At 36.2% G+C, this 18408-nt stretch overlaps 2 protein-coding genes and 1 long non-coding RNA gene across 3 annotated transcripts in view; 1 reads left to right on the top strand and 2 right to left on the bottom strand.

Moving 5' to 3' along the window:
- On the bottom strand, positions 1-13761 carry LOC144450091 (xylosyl- and glucuronyltransferase LARGE2-like). Its single transcript, XM_078140659.1, has 15 exons — positions 13692-13761; positions 13454-13510; positions 12583-12663; positions 11897-11964; positions 10560-10611; positions 9525-9633; positions 8756-8883; positions 7967-8118; positions 7159-7234; positions 6548-6594; positions 5947-6109; positions 2632-2788; positions 1524-1632; positions 1079-1168; positions 1-725 (listed from the first exon to the last, which is right to left on the bottom strand). Exons 1-15 carry the CDS (start codon positions 13755-13757, stop codon positions 545-547), a joined length of 1536 nt encoding a protein of 511 aa, XP_077996785.1. The 5' UTR covers positions 13758-13761; the 3' UTR covers positions 1-544.
- Positions 13762-13780: 19 nt separating this feature from the next.
- On the bottom strand, positions 13781-15010 carry LOC144449887 (uncharacterized). Its single transcript, XR_013482187.1, has 3 exons — positions 14915-15010; positions 14672-14707; positions 13781-13878 (listed from the first exon to the last, which is right to left on the bottom strand). It is a non-coding gene; the product is annotated as an uncharacterized LOC144449887 (long non-coding RNA).
- Positions 15011-15508: 498 nt separating this feature from the next.
- Positions 15509-18408, top strand: part of LOC144450090 (bridging integrator 2-like) — a 3473-nt gene continuing 573 nt past the window's right edge. The window contains exons 1-6 of the mRNA XM_078140658.1: positions 15509-15574; positions 16196-16328; positions 16601-16695; positions 17216-17308; positions 17722-17784; positions 18129-18173. Coding sequence (XP_077996784.1) covers positions 15509-15574; positions 16196-16328; positions 16601-16695; positions 17216-17308; positions 17722-17784; positions 18129-18173 — 495 coding nt within the window. The remainder of the gene's footprint in view (positions 15575-16195; positions 16329-16600; positions 16696-17215; positions 17309-17721; positions 17785-18128; positions 18174-18408) is intronic.

The raw sequence follows: 18408 nt of genomic DNA, 5'->3' as shown, positions 1-18408 counted from the left end.
TATTTACACTGTTAATATATACATTGCTTTAAAACTAAATAAACAGTTTAAAAAGTATTATTTTCGTCATGTTTGGTTTTCTGGAATTGTTCATAGTCCGAAACATACTTTGGTCACGATTTCTTGCTGTAACTTCAAATGAATGAATATACCTTGGCATTTTCATGGATACATCCAAGTAATAAGATTGTTTGGAAAATATTTTTTTTTTGAATCAAAATAATTCAATTTTGAAATCTCAGTGGGTTAGGTTATAGGAGCCAATAAAACAAATATCCAGGAAGTCACTGAAGGCACTGTTGATAAGTTATCAACTTTACGGCCATACAATAGACTGCATTTTCTGACCATAGAGGGCACTGTTCTTACATGCTTCCATATAAATACGAATACTAATCAGCCAATCAAAGCTGTTTGTGTAAGTATTTGCTTCTACCGTTTCTGGCCGTAGAGGGCGCTGTTTTACATGACTCCATTTTGAATATTGATCAGCCAATCAATATTCAATTTGTGTAACTCTGTTGCTATTTGAAAGCCTTACTTGCTACCTATAAGGCTGACAAGGGCCTATCTGATACTTGTTCATGATGTCCGCTACGAAGTCAAAACGAGTTGCTCGGTTTTCAAGTCTTTTTAGCGGATCTTGTAGGAACTGCATTGAGTAGGTAGTACTTCTATGTGGAATGTGTATGGCCCATACATCAGGAAGAACTGCTAACTCGTACCTGTAAAAACACATTTGAAATACAAATAAGTTGGAAATGGCTTGTCATCAGTCAATCAATCAATCAATCAATCAATCAATCAATCAATCAATCAATCAACCAATCTATTGACCCACTTCTGGTTCCAAGATACATCATGGGTCCCCAGTATTGCATGCAGACAGGGAGGTTTGCTTTGTTTCTCTGAAATCACAAGTAATTGTAGGTGATATAAAATCATGAAATGACTGTCCAGAACACAGTTTATGAAAATGTCTCTATTTCCTGCAGTGGTGTTCCCCTTCATCTAAATGTATAGTGTGTTGTATGTGAGGCTAATGGGTAATAAATTCATAGGTATATTTTTAACTTACCCTGCAGCAAGTAATTCCATAACATGAGTCACTTTATTCATACCATAACCTGTAAATCTTTCATCATAATAAGGCATTCTTTCTCTTTTTCTAAATAAACAACAATAGACAATAATAAACAATAATAAACAACAATAAACAATGAAAGTACATAACAAGTATGAATGTTAATGAACTCTGAATAGGCCGTTCCAAAATTGTCAAAGTGGCGCTCTACTTCCTGTCTGTGTATACCTTGGGGTATACATGGTATAGGTTATTCAGATAATCATAGAGCACTGCTGCTTTCCTCGATGTCTGAACAATACAAAAAACATCCCTGATTTACACTTCGACAGAATACAATGGACAAAGCTCTTCAGAAACGGTACTATGAGGTGATGATACTCCCAATCTGAGCAAGGGCGCTGTATTATCTATTTCCTGTTTGCATTCTTATACTTACTTGAGTACGATATAGGGTTCATATTTATCTTGGTACATTGTCACTGGGTACGAGTCCTTAGCTCCATACCATCTATTATAATCAGTAGCTCTGTGAGACTCAGGTGAATCTATGTAACGTACACAATAATTTGTTAAGGAAAATATTATTTATTATTATTATTATTATTATTAATTTATGGTTTATTTATATTGTACATGGCAGCCTACTGGTTGAATTGTGACAATATTACAATTGCAGATCATTTTAGAATTGATACATTAAAATATTAATAAAACTTACAATTGGCGACAACAACGTAAAAAAGTGTTCTACTATTAGCAGCAAACCTATATTAAATAAAGTCTAAAATAAACTATTATTTGCTGCTTAGTGAGATCTATATTATCTACATATCACACAAAATAAGTTTTCAAGGAATATCTTAGTTCACCTCAAGAACACAAGTCAATGTAATTATAATTTTAAATTGTAATTTGTAGTTCACTGACTTGAAAATTTGTTAGTTAAGGAAAATATTAGGTACTTCCACAGGGTAAAGGACAAATAATCAATCGATTTTCCGGATTTCTAATATTATTTTCTGTATATTTCAAATAAAGTTTTAAATACTGTTTCCTCTCACTGTTTTTTCTATTTCCTACCTGATATCAATGTCTTATCTGAGTTTATCAGCTTTGCATTAATTAGTAGCTTGCTAGAACAAACTCACTATTTGCCCAAATTAACGCATTATGCCTGTGAGTGTAAACATCTACTGATCCGACTAATGGTAAATCCGCAAAATCACGAGTACAAAATTAATTATTATGTCCTTTACCATGTGGTACTTCTTAAACCTGCAGTAGCTGAACTGAGATTATTTTTCTTCACGCTACCAAAGATATAAAATTGTTCAATTACTTATTAAAAGACACTGTAGTCAATTTTGTACATACTGTAGTAACAAACATGTTTAAATCTTGCGTGAAAACTTGCTTTTGAACCTGTTTTCCATGTGAGTTTGACTTGCCAGGAATGCTATATATGGTAGAGTAACTCAGCAGACACTAGCACTAAAAAGATAGGTATATTGTCATAGCACTGAGGGGAGTAACAGTGAAGTTACTGTAATATAACACTGTATTATAGGTACAGTTATACTCATGGGAAATTTGCACATGTATTTCATTGTTCAAAAGGATATGAAAAGGAAGTATTTTTGGTGAGGTTCCAAATAATTGTCCGTGTAATTCTTCTTTTGTTTCTGGCATTTGTGGCAAATCCTGAAAAGACATTGTAGAAAAAATACAAACAGAATCAACAATCATTCCGGTTTTCACCAATATCTTTTGAATGCTGTTGACTTGGAGAGGTTCCACCTCTGCATGTTTGAATCTTTCTTCTTTCATCTGACAGTTATGATGATTTGTGTTCACAGTCAGATAAAATATATCATTTTATAAGCTTGCATGCTATCGGTGTCTGTGTTTTGGTTTCTAATATTTAACACAAAACATTGCTGACTAATTGAAACTAAATAGTCACTCTGGTTTGGTAGTAACATTGTGCTGACTAATTGAAAATTTATAGTCACTCTGGATTGGTAGTAACATTGTGCTGCCTAATTGAAACTCTATAGTCACTCTGGTTTAGTAGTAACATTGTGCTGAGTAATTGAAACTCTATAGTCACTCTGGTTTAGTAGTTTCATTGTGCTGCCTAATTGAAACTCTATAGTCACTCTGGTTTGGTAGTACATTGTACTGCCTAATTGAAACTCTATAGTCACTCTGGTTTGGTAGTACATTGTGCTGCCTAATTGAAACTCTATAGTCACTCTGGTTTGGTAGTACATTGTACTGCCTAATACGGCGTATTCCGGTTATCGAACTTCCGGTTGTTTCGCAGGAAAGTATCGCGAGAGGGCGCACCATATCTGACAAAGTGAGGGCCAGAATTTTCGTCATGGCATCTAATAGTATGGCGATGTATGAAGCTGTCAACAAAATGGGCGTAAAAGAACTCCGTGCATTCATAAAAGAGTGGAAAATTACTACTTCTAAATCTACTAGATATCGCCAGAAATGCTGTCAACCTTGGTCTTGAAACACTAGAAAATGATAATTTTCTGAGAAAACGAAAGAGGAGACGAATAGTGGATGTCAAGCATCAAAAGATAGAACTAATCGACAGCGGAAACATTGAAAGTTGGACGGAGGACCTTCGAAATATACCCGATGTAGACATGATAAACATATTTCTTTACCTTACTGGTGTCTGTTGCTTGACAAAAGAACGATTAGAAAATTACAAATCTGACAACAGCTTCCAATCTGATTAAAATCCGATGTAGATGTTGGCTGATCGTTCATTGCTATTTTACCTTCGTTATTTTGCCTGAATTGACCTTCTTGGTACATGTTTACATTTTTTAGCTTGCCTGATCGCCTCCTCTACGATCAGGCTAAAAAATTTAAACATGTACCAAGAAAAATAATATCAGGCAAAATAACGAAGGTAAAATAGCAATGAACGATTAGCCGACATCTACATCGGATTTTAATCAGATTGAACAGCTTCCAGCTACAGTCATTGCAATATTGAGAGTTCGGTCGACAATTACCAAGCCACATGTTTATATTGTAACTGATGTCGCCGCATACTTAGGCCTTTCTTGTTTATTAGAACAGTGGTGTAGCACCACGGGTGAAATCATAAAACTTTGTCCGGAAAAAAAACATTTCATGTACTGGTTAGTATAAGTTGGCATAAACATATTTGTATTGATATACTCATCTTTACTATCACACTTTGGTTAGCTTGCTATTCTTCATTCAGGACCATCAGTGTATAAAAAACCTCATACCATGTCTTATACCGATCTGATTAAAATCCGATGTAGATGTCGGCTGATCGTTCATTGCTATTTTACCTTCGTTATTTTGCCTGAATTGACCTTCGTGGTACATGTTTACGTTTTTGTCCTGATCGGTAGATGAGGCGATCAAACATGTACCACGAAGGTCAATTCAGGCACAATAACGAAAGTAAAATAGCAATGAACGATTAGCCGACATCTACATCGGATTTTAATCAGATTGGTTTTATACAAGCTGCAATAACTGTAGCGTATATTGTGATTTTGAGGATTCTTTCCTCTGTTTTTGTACCTTTTTCCGTTCCGATGTTTGACTGGAAGCAATTGCTACAATTTCTTCAACGGTAACGCAAATGGACGAGGTCACACTGAAAACGTGAGTGAGATGTCAGTGTACTACCCGTTTCAAAATGTTGCTACTTTTGGGTTTTCCTCACGGTCGAATTGCAGAGCCAAACTTACGCGAAATATTAGGAGAACAAGAGGTTAATTTGCTATTTCGTTATTTGATGGGCGATAATGCAATATTATAGCGTAAAGTTACGGGGAATGACAGAAAATCTTTAGTCAGTGGTTACGATGCCTATAGACTCTATGCTTTGCAATAATGCTCTACAATTCTGGCCCTCACTTCCGGTTCTAAAACAGCGCCCCTAGTGGCCAAACTATCATATCTTTTATCTTTTCGGGGCTTCTTCGATAACCGGAATACGGCGTATTGAAACTCTATAGTCACTCTGGTTTGGTAGTAACATTGTGCTGCCGAATAGAAACTCTATAGTCACTCTGGTTTGGTAGTAACATTGTGCTGCCGAATAGAAACTCTATAGTCACTCTGGTTTGGTAGTAACATTGTGCTGACTAATTGAAAATTTATAGTCACTCTGGTTTAGTAGTAACATTGTGCTGCCTAATTGGAACTCTATAGTCACTCTGGTTTGGTAGTACCATTGTGCTGCCGAATATAAACTCTATAGTCAATCTGGTTTAGTAGTAACATTGTGCTGCCTAATTGGAACTCTATAGTCACTCTGGTTTAGTAGTAACATTGTGCTGCCTAATTGGAACTCTATAGTCACTCTGGTTTGGTAGTAACATCATGCCAGCTAAATCAAACTCTATAGTCACTCTGGTTTGGTAGTACATTGTACTGCCTAATTGAAACTCTATAGTCACTCTGGTTTGGTAGTACATTGTGCTGCCTAATTGAAACTCTATAGTCACTCTGGTTTGGTAGTACATTGTACTGCCTAATTGAAACTCTATAGTCACTCTGGTTTAGTAGTAACATTGTGCTGCCTAATTGAAACTCTATAGTCACTCTGGTTTGGTAGTACATTGTACTGCCTAATTGAAACTCTATAGTCACTCTGGTTTAGTAGTAACATTGTGCTGAGTAATTGAAACTCTATAGTCACTCTGGTTTGGTAGTAGAAGACATCATGCTGACTTATTGAAACTCTATAGTCACTCTGGTTTGGTGGAAATTTGTTCACAGTATGTAATACAGAAAAGGACCAAAGTTGCTTTATCATTCTAACAAACATCACAAATATTGCTCACCTCTAAACCTTCTGTGAATTCAAATACTGGCACAACTAATGCTATATGGTTCAAAGTATTCATTCCAATGCCTTCTGTTAGATGTGATTTGAACTTCTCTCTAAATCCAGGTGATGGTATAAAGTCAGCGTCTAACAGCAGCATATAAGTGGTCTGGCATTGTCTGAAACGTAACAACATACATACTTCAGTGTTCATACACTGGAAATCAGGAATAAATTACATCTCTTTTCTAAGATCTCCATGGGCAGTTTGAACGGACTTGCGAGGATATTCTAGGAGTCATGAATTTAAATATGTACCATATTGGGTTGTGTTACCGCCCTCACAAGGGCAAGGGCTAGGTGCTTTTGTTTAGCAAAATGTGATTTTTTTTGTAAAGATTCTGTTTAATGTCCAGCCTCTCCCTCCCCGTTATGTATCTACCAACAAAGGTAGTATGTGATAAGAGAAGATACCAGCTATTCAAACTAACGACCTAAGCAGAACATTTTAAAACAGAATTTAAGGTATTTGTGGTAAGTATATGTCAGAAACAGGACACATCATATGTATGGATGTATGGTGAAATGATAAAATTTTCAAATTTACCAGTACTTACTTAATAGCTAGATTTCTAAGATAATTAACTGGGTACTCATCATTGACCTGAAAAAAAATAAACGATGAACGAGAATTATCGATACAAACATAACAAATAATAATTACTTAATGATAATAATAATGTTAGTTTTTATATATCGCCCTTTCCCACTCTGTGCTTAAAGCGCTTTACAATTATTATCCCTGGCACAGATCTATAGTGGCACAATGGCCCTTTATACTTCTTCAACTCCCTGGGAAGCATACAATCCATTGCAGCCTGTATAAGTGCATAGGATTAAAGCATTCACATTGCAACCTCTATCATATCACAGATCCCAATTATACAGCTGGGTTGACTTGGGTACACATAGGATTAAAGCATTCACATTGCAACCTCTATCCTACCAGGTCCCTAATTATACTACTGGGTTGACTAGGGTACACATAGGATTAAAGCATTCACATTGCAACCTCTATCCTACCAGGTCCCCAATTATACAGCTGGGTTGACTGAGACACAATCGTGGTTCGAATCTTACCCAAGGACTTCAACCATTCAGAAAAAATGGCAGCGACAAGACTTGATGGTAGTTCCTACAAAATAATACTATAAAAGGTTTGACTTACTGTGTTTGCATAGACTGCTGTAACAATTGTCTGAGTTGTAAATTTTGGATTGTTTAGTTTCTTGTTGATATAATACCTGAAAAATATGACAGTAAATTCCATTCATCACAACTTATTAATATTATACACTAGCAATGATAACATAATTGACATTATCATTTATTAATATTTTTTCAATTATGTATTTCATTTCCATTGATAAATCAACCATCTTATAGTTATCATTAACAATGTATAATGCCAAGGGTCAGGGGTCAGGGGTCAGGCTAGACTAGCTGTAAGCTATTTCTTGACTCCCCATTTACCCTTCTCTCTATTTTTGTAACCATTCCTTCTGTTTTGACATGGCTAGTAATCATTTCTATTTAGGTAAATAAACCATATGGGTGAGGATAAGGTATTTAATTTGGATTTTGGATTTGAAAAACAATTTTATCATGTCTCCTACTTGAAAAATCAATAAGAAACAACATACGTCAAGTCCTTGATTGTAACTCAATAAATTGCAAAAGACTGATAAGTGTGTAAAATATTTGTTATTGTACGTACAAATAACAAATATTTTACACATTTTTTAGACTTTTGCAAACTAATGAGTGACAAATATAGACTTGGTATATGTTGTTTCACATTGATTTTTCAAGTAGGAAGCCACGATAAAATTGTTTTGTAAATTAAAAATCCAAAATAAATACACAATTCTCATCCATATGGCCACTTTAAATTTCAATGCACTGTACTTCTAGTGGCCAAACTACACAATCTTTTGTTTTTCTGATAAACAGACTTTTCCAACACCTTTCCTTACCTTTTCCATTCATGATCTGTATCTTTTGTTTCAGACTTGGTTGGTACAAACAAAACGATAGACATCGGTCCATTCCAGTATTCCAAACTTTTCTCCAAAACATCAATTCTATCCATGGAAACCTGTGTTACCAAGGTGATATCATCTGCGTCCTGAGAACACGAGTTAAGAATTAGTGACAATTCTATCAAAAACATCAATTCTATCCATGGAAACCTGTGTTACCAAGGTGATATCATCTGCGTCCTGAGAACATGAGTTAAGAATTAGTGACAATTCTATTAAAACATCAATTCTATCCATGGAAACACGTGTTACCAAGGTAATATCATCTGCGTCGTGAGGACACAAGTTAAGAATTAGTGACAATTCTATTCTGAGGCTGATTTCGGTCCAACTCTTGAAACCTTAACCTTGTTCAAACAATGATACTGCAAACAGAGATGCACATAGCATTGTTTAATTCTACATCATGGTTGCCATTGAACTGTTATTGGTCTAATCACAGGGAGAAGCGAGCATGTAACTGATCGATTGATCAATTTATTGATTGATTGAATGATTGATTATTTGATTGAATGACTGATTGACTGAATGATTAATTTTTGTGGTGAAATAAAACTTATTTTGTGTGTGATTTACGAGTTCTAATCAGTTACATGCGCTCTGCTCCCTGTGGTCTAACAGTTGTAAAGCACTCTGAGCAAAGTGTAGGAAAGTGCTATATGAAGAATAACAATTGTTTTAATTATCAATAAATTCATAATTATTATCATTATCAGTACTAACCTGTTTTGTATCAGACTCTATAATCTTTTCAGTGACAAACTGAGTGTTGACATGGTTACCAGGAATACTAGGTTTGGGGCAAAGTGGTACAAAATCACTTCTTTTTATTTCTTTATTTTTAATTTCATCTGTAGGGAGGAACAGAAATAATCTCATACAGTTAAAGAAAAATACGTCTCAGGGACTATTTTGTTTTGAAAATGAGTGGCCCAAAATTTGAAAAGATAACTTTACAGAAATTGGTTTTTCACCATCTTGTTTGCAAGGATACCGTCAATTTATTATTCAACACAGTTTTTTGGTGGTTTTATTTTTTATTTTATTTTTTATTTTATTTTTTTTTGGGGGGGGGGGGACAGTACTACTGAAGAAAATGTGAAAAAAACCTAAATGAATAAAATATTTATACACATATATGATATATCCAGATTGCATTTAAGGTCAACCTAGCTCCTGATAGACTCTCTCACAGTCTACGAAGCTTTGCATAAATAGCTAAAACTTGGGTTGTTTTGTATGTACCGATATCTACTGCATAATTGTACTTGTATACTAGTATCCCAGTTACCCTGTACTGTCCACCCTCATCGATCACTAAGTGCTAACCTTTTGTTGACAAGTTAGGTGGAGTCCCGTACAATTATGCAGTAGATACATACAAAACAACCCAAGTTTTAGCCATTTATGCTAAGCTTCGAGACTGTGAGAGAGTCTAATCTCCTGAGTAACACATGTACATTTCTACTTAAAGGTCACGATCAAAACTTACCAGACAAAATTGGTCTGACAGTGACAGCAAGGAACTTAACGATACCAGTGTAACCATAGCAACCAAGCATAACTGTAATACTGGTGAGTTGTTTACCATATGGAATTTTCTAAAAAAAAAAATATCAAAATTAAAAAATTATTGTTCGGAAATATGAGAAATATTTATGACATTATTAGTGTTTGTGTAATTACCAATGACCCTTCCCATACGTTAGTTCAGTATTTTGAGATGCTTCCCTCAGATTGCAAGTATAGAATTTGAGAGCATGTCGTGCCCAGCTCAGTTATGTACCCTCTGCTGTCAGAATACTTAACCAGAGAAAATGTAGGAAGTATAGGAAGTGTGTGTCTGTTGTTACGTAGTCTTTTACTCAGTTTTCAATGCCTTTGTACTTCTGTTTAACGTTGTTCTTGGTATTTTAATGTATAAGATTATATGATTCTGTGTTGTTGCACGACAAATTTTTAAAAAAATTAAATGTAATAAGTAAATAAAGTAATATAATAAGAATAATAATAATAATATGATAACAATCTCATCAAAACTTCTCCGAGTTGAATTTTGACTGTTCATGTGAAGTTTCCGTTCACCAGCTCTGTTTGATACAACTACGCTGAAAGCAATAACAAACTGCACACGCCACACTTAAGATAGCAAAGCCACAATTTCTTGCTACATTTTGTCTAAATAAAATAAACCATTTAGACGTATCGCAACTAGATGCAGACATGCGGGCACCAATGTTTTGACTTCTGCATTTGATGTCTGCATGGTGGTACTTTAGTTTATTTCATTTAGACAATATGTTGCAAGAAACTGTATTCATTCAATCTTGCTATCTTAAAATGTAGCATGTCCAGTTTCATATTGGTTTCTGTATGGTTGTATCAAACAGAGGCAGTGAATGGTAACATGAAATGTGCTGTATTTATCACTTGCAGTTGTAGTGATAATTTCATTTCTGTTTTTGATATTCAAAGAAAATTTCCTTCTTTTCACAGCAGGAGGCAATATATTATTATATTAACTTACAAATTCATAATCTGCTTCTAAATAGGTGTGAGTTCCAGCAGGAAAGTCTAACCTATAAAAAAAACAAAGACAGGCAGAAACAATATTTATAATTTATGAAACAGCAATGATAGCAACAGAATTGTAGATTTGAAGTAATTCAGATCTGAGATGGAATACAATCATGTGTTAGCAAGAGTGAGGATCATATGTGAACACTACACTAGTCCAGTGTTAACACCGAGATGGCACCAAAAATCCTATGCTCGCACCCAATAATTGTTCTTAAACTGCACTAACACTAGGTAGGTTAGGCCTCACCAGTATGTGTTAGCAACTGGAAGGGTTAATGTCTACACCAGTCCTATGTTAACACCAGGCTAGCTCAGTACTAACACTAGGCTGACACTAACACCTCACCAGTATGTGTTAGCAACTGGAAGGGTTAATACCTACACCAGTCCTATGTTAATACCAGACTAGCTCAGTGCTAACACTAGGCTGGTACTAACACCTCACCAGTATGTGTTAGCAACTGGAAGGGTTAATGTCTGTACCAGTCCTATGTTAACACCAGACTAGCTCAGTGCTAACACTAGGCTGGTACTAACACCTCACCAGTATGTGTTAGCAACTGGAAGGGTTAATGCCTATACCAGTCCTATGTTAACACCAGACTAGCTCAGTGCTAACACTAGGCTGACACTAACACCTCTCCAGTATGCGTTAGCAACTGGAAGGGTTAATGTCTACACCAGTCCTATGTTAACACCAGGCTATCCCAGTGCTAACACTAGGCTGACACTAACACCTCACCAGTATGTGTTAGCAACTGGAAGGGTTAATGTCTGTACCAGTCCTATGTTAACACCAGACTAGCTCAGAGCTAACACTAGGCTGACACTAACACCTCACCAGTATGTGTTAGCAACTAGAAGGGTTAATGTCTACACCAGTCCTATGTTAACATCAGACTAGCTGGCACTAACACCTCACCAGTATGTGTTAGCAACTGGAAGGGTTAATGTCTACACCAGTCCTATGTTAATACCAGACTAGCTCAGTGCTAACACTAGGCTGGCACTAACACCTCACCAGTATGTGTTAGCAACTGGAAGGGTTAATGCCTACACCAGTCCTATGTTAACACCAGACTAGTTCAGTGCTAACACTAGGCTGACACTAACACCTCACCAGTATGTGTTAGCAACTGAAAGGGTTACTTCCTGCACCAGTCCAATATTATTACTGTGTCATCATGAAGAGTTATAACCTACAGCAGACAGAAATATCTGGCTAGCAAATTAATAAAAAGTGTGGTGAGTGAATTTTTTGGGATAAGTGATCACATAACTTACTTTAATAATTCCTGTTTCCCATCTGTAAATTTGACTAAAGCTATTGCATCATAAGTTGCTGAATTCTCCTGTTAAAAGTAAACAGAGATAAACAAAAAAAAATAGATAAAACATAAGAGAAAAAATACATTAGTCTAGTTCCTATACGATGTGTTACATTTATTACAATCATCTCCACTCACATATAAGGAAAGTCGTTATTCTAGCAAAGAAATCTGTGCTACTTCCGCTGGGCGATGGGTTAACAACGCATGTCAGTAGTAATCCATCACAAATTGACAGGCAGTTGTAATTGGTTAGTTCCTTTAGACAGTTGCTCATTAACCAAACTCCACCTCTCCAGTCTGAAACTAAAACCATGTGGGGGTGCGATAACATCATCACATTTATATGAGTGCAGTCGGGGGTAGCACAGATCAGCATCCAAGAGCAGGTAAAAAGTGTTAGCTTCATATTGCAAATAAACATATGATTTTGCTTCCGGCCTTCAGCCAGAAGGAAATACCCTTATGGAGTCAGAACCATTCCCCCACGGCCACGCAAGCGCAGTCACCATGTCACCCTTTCCATTTGTTTTCCTTCTCCTAAAGTTGCTCAGTCTCAAAAAAAAAAAAATGCCCTCAGATACTAGGCTATCCATAATAGAATATTTCATAAAATTTTATAACTAAGTTAGGGGGACCTACCATTCCTTCAAACACTTTCATCTCAACAGATCCACTCTTCACAGAAAAATATAATTTTTGAATTGGAAGTTCTGTCTGGATCTGTAATTAAAATAATTAAGATTACTTCAATACATAATTTAATTTGAGATCACACAGACATAATAAAGTTTGTTTGTTTGTTTGTGTCACAGTGTGACGCAAACTATAAAATGTTGTGATATTATGTGACCAAATTACTACCTAGTTTGTTCCAGCTTGGGATTGTTCTTGGAAAAAATGAGTTCCTGTAAATTTCTGTATTTATATTTGAGTGCTGTGTTTGAATGAAGCTGGAGTTACACACTGTAATTGTCATGTATTTTTCCACAGGGTTGCTATCAGTGTACCCTCTAATGATAGCTACATTTTGTTATGAGTCAAAATGATAAAAAACTGTCATTTCTTGAGAGTCACCACATAGTAAGAGATAGGGGAACACCAAATTTTGGTGTGTCACTAGAATTTGTGAGCGTCAGTGGCACGTCAAATTGGCTTAGAGGGTACACTCATCACATAGTAAGAGATAGGAGAACACAAAATTTTGGTGTGACACTAGAATTTGTGAGCGTCAGTGACACGTCAAATTGGCTTAGAGGGTACACTGCAACCAGGTATACCATATAACAATGATAATAATACCACAGTGCCCGTGAGAACTGATCAATATGGCCAAATTTTGGTGCATCCTAGAAATTGTGTGTCAGTTGTGCATCAAATTGGCTTAGAGGACACACTGGTTGCTATGTTGGTAGTCAGCAAAGATCCTGGCTTTAATTGTCTGCTTTGGTATTAGTGATGTGAGGTATGTGTTATGATGTATAGCTGGTATTAGGCCTCTAGCAATACTTACTGGAATGTATTGATAGATAGCTCTGACACTGTCTGGTTTACAGTTGACACTTAGTACCTACAAAAAATAACAAACAACTTATCAACAAATTTGCAAAGCCATAAAATTTTAGGATTCTTGAAAATAACTTTTCCGTGTTTTTCCTGAGAATAAGAAATAATATCAGCCTCCCTTCGTTCCCTTTTATGGATAAATGAAAAGAAAAAGTTCTTGGTTTTGTAACAAAAATGACATTTACCTTTCTACAAACGCCAAACTGTCCGACATCACAGTCAATGTCTTGCACCCACCGTACATGAGGCATCCACCAACCAGCTATCCCGATCTGTGATGTATCCGAGATGTAATCTAACACTAAATTTAATTCGTCCTCACTGTTGTCATCAAAATAATCATCATCTCTGATATCTACTTGGTCAATTAGTCTGTAAAAACAACCAATCAAATAGTATGTAAGAACAATTAGTCTACAAGAGTAACCAATCAAATACTCTGTATGAACAACCAATCAAATCAGTCTAGGTAAACAACCAATCATATTGTCTGTAAGAATGACCACAGACCCTCCACTGGAATAACCAATCAGTCTGTAAGAACACCTGATCATTGGCAAATATTCCGTATGAACAACCAATCAAATAGTCCATAAGAACTAACAGAGAAAGAAATGATAGTAAATTCTAAAATTTCTGTCAGTCAATTTTTTTGGGGAAACAATGCTAACAATTCATACAGCGAAAAATTATTTGACTCTGAGTAGAATTTTGGTTTGATATATATTGTTAATGAAATGAAGAAAAAAAGCGAAGGCATAATTACATGTATCATGTAATGCAGCGGTGGTGGTGGTGGTGGGGGTTAAATCATGCCATTGGTAATTGATTTTAGCAATCAGTGGATTATTTTCCCTACTTCCAAAATTGTCGGGGGGGGGGGGGGGGGTACCAGTCCCCGCCTAATATTGTATTGTAATAAAACCGTAAGGTGTAACTCCTGAACTTATGCAACTGTGTGTGTACATTCTATCTACTATTCTATATTCTGGCCATTATCAGAATCATGGCGGTTGAAAGAACGAGTCCCTGGATTTATAGACCAACAGGAAAGATATACAGGCTGTTACAGACTATGACTACACTATTGTTCGGCATCGTTTCTGTTGTGGCTGAATGCCCCGGATTTCCCGTGCCTACTAACGAAACCGTATGGTATACTTACTCCTCATTTGTAAACATCCATGTCTTGTCAGCGGCTCTGAAATACATCAATATGACAGAAACGAGTGAAAATAGGAATATAACTGACAATAAACACGTTAAATCTAACTTACAAACTCGACGACAAAGCCAAGACACTATGTGCCTGGGCGCAGCCATCTTGATTAGCTGCTGACATGTCGACGACTGTGATTGGCTGAGAGGGTTCGAAAAAGACAACAATAACAAATCAAGTGTGACCGACCTTCACCTCAGCCGACGGTGACCTCGACGTTAACGTTCGGAAAGCAAATAAAAGTCACCAGATCACCTTCTTTTCTTTTCTTTTCTAGAAAGCACAGTGCGGCAGACAAGAGATTTTTACCCTTGATATATTTACTACGTTTATATACTCGAAGCTTCTATCCGCACGTAACCCTTGCTACAATGCTGGATGTGTTTTGCTGTTAGACTTTCTCGTATCGCATTTTTAAAAAAAATGAACAGATACCAAAAAAATGACAAAATATCTACATGTAATAAATTAAAGTTATTATGAAGTTGTTACGTGACCTTTTCCGTAGGGTCAAGATGAAAAGAACGTGTGACGCCATGGCAACAGAACACCCAACCAGTGATTATGCGCGCCTATGACGCGCAGTAGACTAAATACATTGTTTTTATGATGTCACAAACACAATGAAACTGTAAAAATATCACTACATTCCGAGACAGCAGTGAATCATATAAACCACAGAACTCTAGCAAAAGTTTGAAAGTCAGGGAATCAAACTGAGTGAGGTTCACACTTTTTGAGTTTCTCTCCAGGAAACGGGGTCATCGGAGACCACGGGTCGCCATGGACTACATTGCTGATAAGGCTAAAAGTACGGCTAAGAAAGCCGGAAAGCGGGCTGGCGAGAAGGTAAGTATATTGAAAACACTTGGATACTTATATATTCAATGAAACGCAGGAACTAAAACTTTAAAATGAAGTTGCGTTCGTAAAAAGTGCGTCTTTTCCAGAAATGAATGCGGGGGTTGCTTATCTGTATTTATGAATGAAGCCTGGAAATGTGGCTACATTTTTGTGTTTGGAAGCCTGCGAAGACTACTCTCCCCGCGTATTACGACCTATGTAGTTACCACCCTTGTACCTGTTAGTTGTAACTCAGTTGAAGCGCGCTTCATTTACATATATTTAGCTTGGCCGTTCTTCTAGATCTTTTCCTGACTACATGCTCTTGGGAGCTACACTGGTCTGTATAAAAGCAAAACTTTTGTTCTTAACTTCTAGAATATTATATATAAGTATACATTTTTTTCATGTACGTTCGAAAAAGACAACAACAACAACAACAACAACAAAGCAAATAAACAAATACAGTCTACATAACTCGACACAAAATTGTCATGAGTGAAACTCTACGTAGGCGCTAGGCATTGTCAAAGCCACGCCTTGGTAGAGAGAAAGATCGAGAAATGACTATTTTTTCTTTTTTTTGAAAATATAACTAATTTGATACCTATTTGTTTTTTTCACCAGTTGATTCGTAAGATTGGAGGAGACCAGACTAGAGATCAACAATTTGATGATTTACAATTCTCATTCGATAAACAAGTCGCACAGTCTGAAAAATTCAAGAAAGATCTACAACGATATGAAACGATACTGAAAGGTAAACTACGCATGCGTACAATTAATATTTTCAATTCTTACAAAAATATGATTTAAACATGTATTTTTACAGGATTCCTTGTTATATTTAGCAAATTAATCTTTAATATCACCACGACATGACGAGAAATTACACTTTCCCCTGACGAGAAATTTCACTTTCCCTTAAAATTAGAAAAAATATTTTCTTAAATTGAAAAGCCTATTTCATTGTTTAATTCTCATACTCAATTTTCTGTATATATTCTATGTGACGTCATCATTTTCTTGTAGAGGTTAGAAAAGCTGCGAAAGGTCTGAATGATATTGTTGCTGACTTCTTTGAAGAATTCTGGCCTGGTACAAAGGAATTCCAAATGTGCTTGCAGGTAGATACCGTATTAATGTTGCTGAACGACCCTCTTACCAAAATGATATGGTCAATCAGACAGTCTTACATTACCTAACGATCGAGGGAATCTATAATTATACATATTGTTGAAAACATGGACGCTAACCGTATAAAGTTCAACTGATGACTTTCACTCTTTTGTTTTCAAGTTCAAATTGAGTGACACCGCGACAGAATGAATAAATTATGATAATACAAAATTGAATTTGCATGTACATCACCTAATAGGGAACTTGCAAACCCGCCATGTTGAAAGTTGCATCATGGGAAATGTGATAATAAATACTAATTAATAGGTATTGTAAACAATAATGTTACATTGTTTTTAACCACAAATAATCAATTCATAGTCACCCTGACCATTGCGAGAGGTTTTTTTTCATCGGTAGCTCCAGATAAGGTATTACGATAAGCACATATAATCCCATAGTCCTTGGCGTCTGAACATGCCCAGTCTGCAATCCAAGTTCCCTATTATTCGTCTATCTCTTCCACAGGATCAAGAAACTTTATGGAATGATCTATTGCGTCTAGTACATAAAGTGAACGACCCCCTACGAAGATACCAACTACAATTCGTAGACATCAAGGTACTCAAACTCACATATACAATTTCAACATTTCAAGTCTCGGTTACCCAGAATGCGATGGGGTGGTCTCGTAGACAACACCCCAGCGGCTAGAGTCTGGGTAACTGCGACTACATTGCAAAAAGTTGTGTTCCTTACTTTGCCGCGTCAGTACACATACATATCTTGGTTCAAATACACCTTTTGCCAAACAGAATGTTGTTATAGTCTATATATATTAAATGCCTTTCTGGTTCGTCTCTAAAATGAATGTGATAAAATAGTAAACAATTCACTGATGTATCTATTGATTCAATATTTTTAGTTTTGTGTTCAATTAGAATACGTTAGACGACGTCCCACAAAACAGAAGCAAAATGTAAGAGTGCACATGTGCTGTTTGACTTATTTTGTTACTATTTTCTCTATTATAGGAACGGATTCAAAAACGAGAAAATAAACTGATGGACTATGATATCTGTAAACGTTCATTAGAGGTAAGACAAATCTCTATGATCTGGTTCTACTGTCAGCTCTGTGCCAACTTATAGTCATGAGGTTCCTGTGTACTACAGTCTCTATATAGTTACAATGGTGTCTTCCTTAAAATCCTAATACAAGGGTTGGTTTTTCCCTCAGTTTATCTAGATGACTTTCAAACATCCGTAGAGTTGATGATGATACCACATTGGCTGGCAACTTGTTCAATATCTCAACTGATCTATATCACGCGATTTGAAACGAGGGGATAATTTTGGCCCAGAGCTTTTGTAAATATTAGACGTGTGTTTTTTAACATTGAAGTTAATGTGTTAACGTTCTCCTTTCATTGTCCTTACAGAAAGCCTACAACTCGGATAAATCATCTGGAAACAAAATCCAGAAGGTAATTATGTTTTGTATTGCTTTTTGGTGGTGGTGGTGGTGGTGGTGGTGCTGGTGGTGGTGCTGGTGGTGGTTGTGATGGTGGTGGTGGTGGTGGTGGTGGTGGTGGTGGTGGTGGTGGTGGTGGTAGTGGTGGTGGCGGTGGCTATTGTGTATACTTGAAGATCAAATTTTTATTAAAAATTACGAATACATAAAAAGGTGTTCTTCCACTTCAAGTAAAAATTTTAAAATGT

Source organism: Glandiceps talaboti, chromosome 19, assembly GCF_964340395.1.
Source record: "Glandiceps talaboti chromosome 19, keGlaTala1.1, whole genome shotgun sequence".
In the NCBI taxonomy this organism is placed as follows: domain Eukaryota; kingdom Metazoa; phylum Hemichordata; class Enteropneusta; family Spengelidae; genus Glandiceps; species Glandiceps talaboti.
The sequence above is the reverse complement of the archived record's forward strand: the minus strand, read 5'-3'. Positions and strand labels throughout refer to the sequence as shown.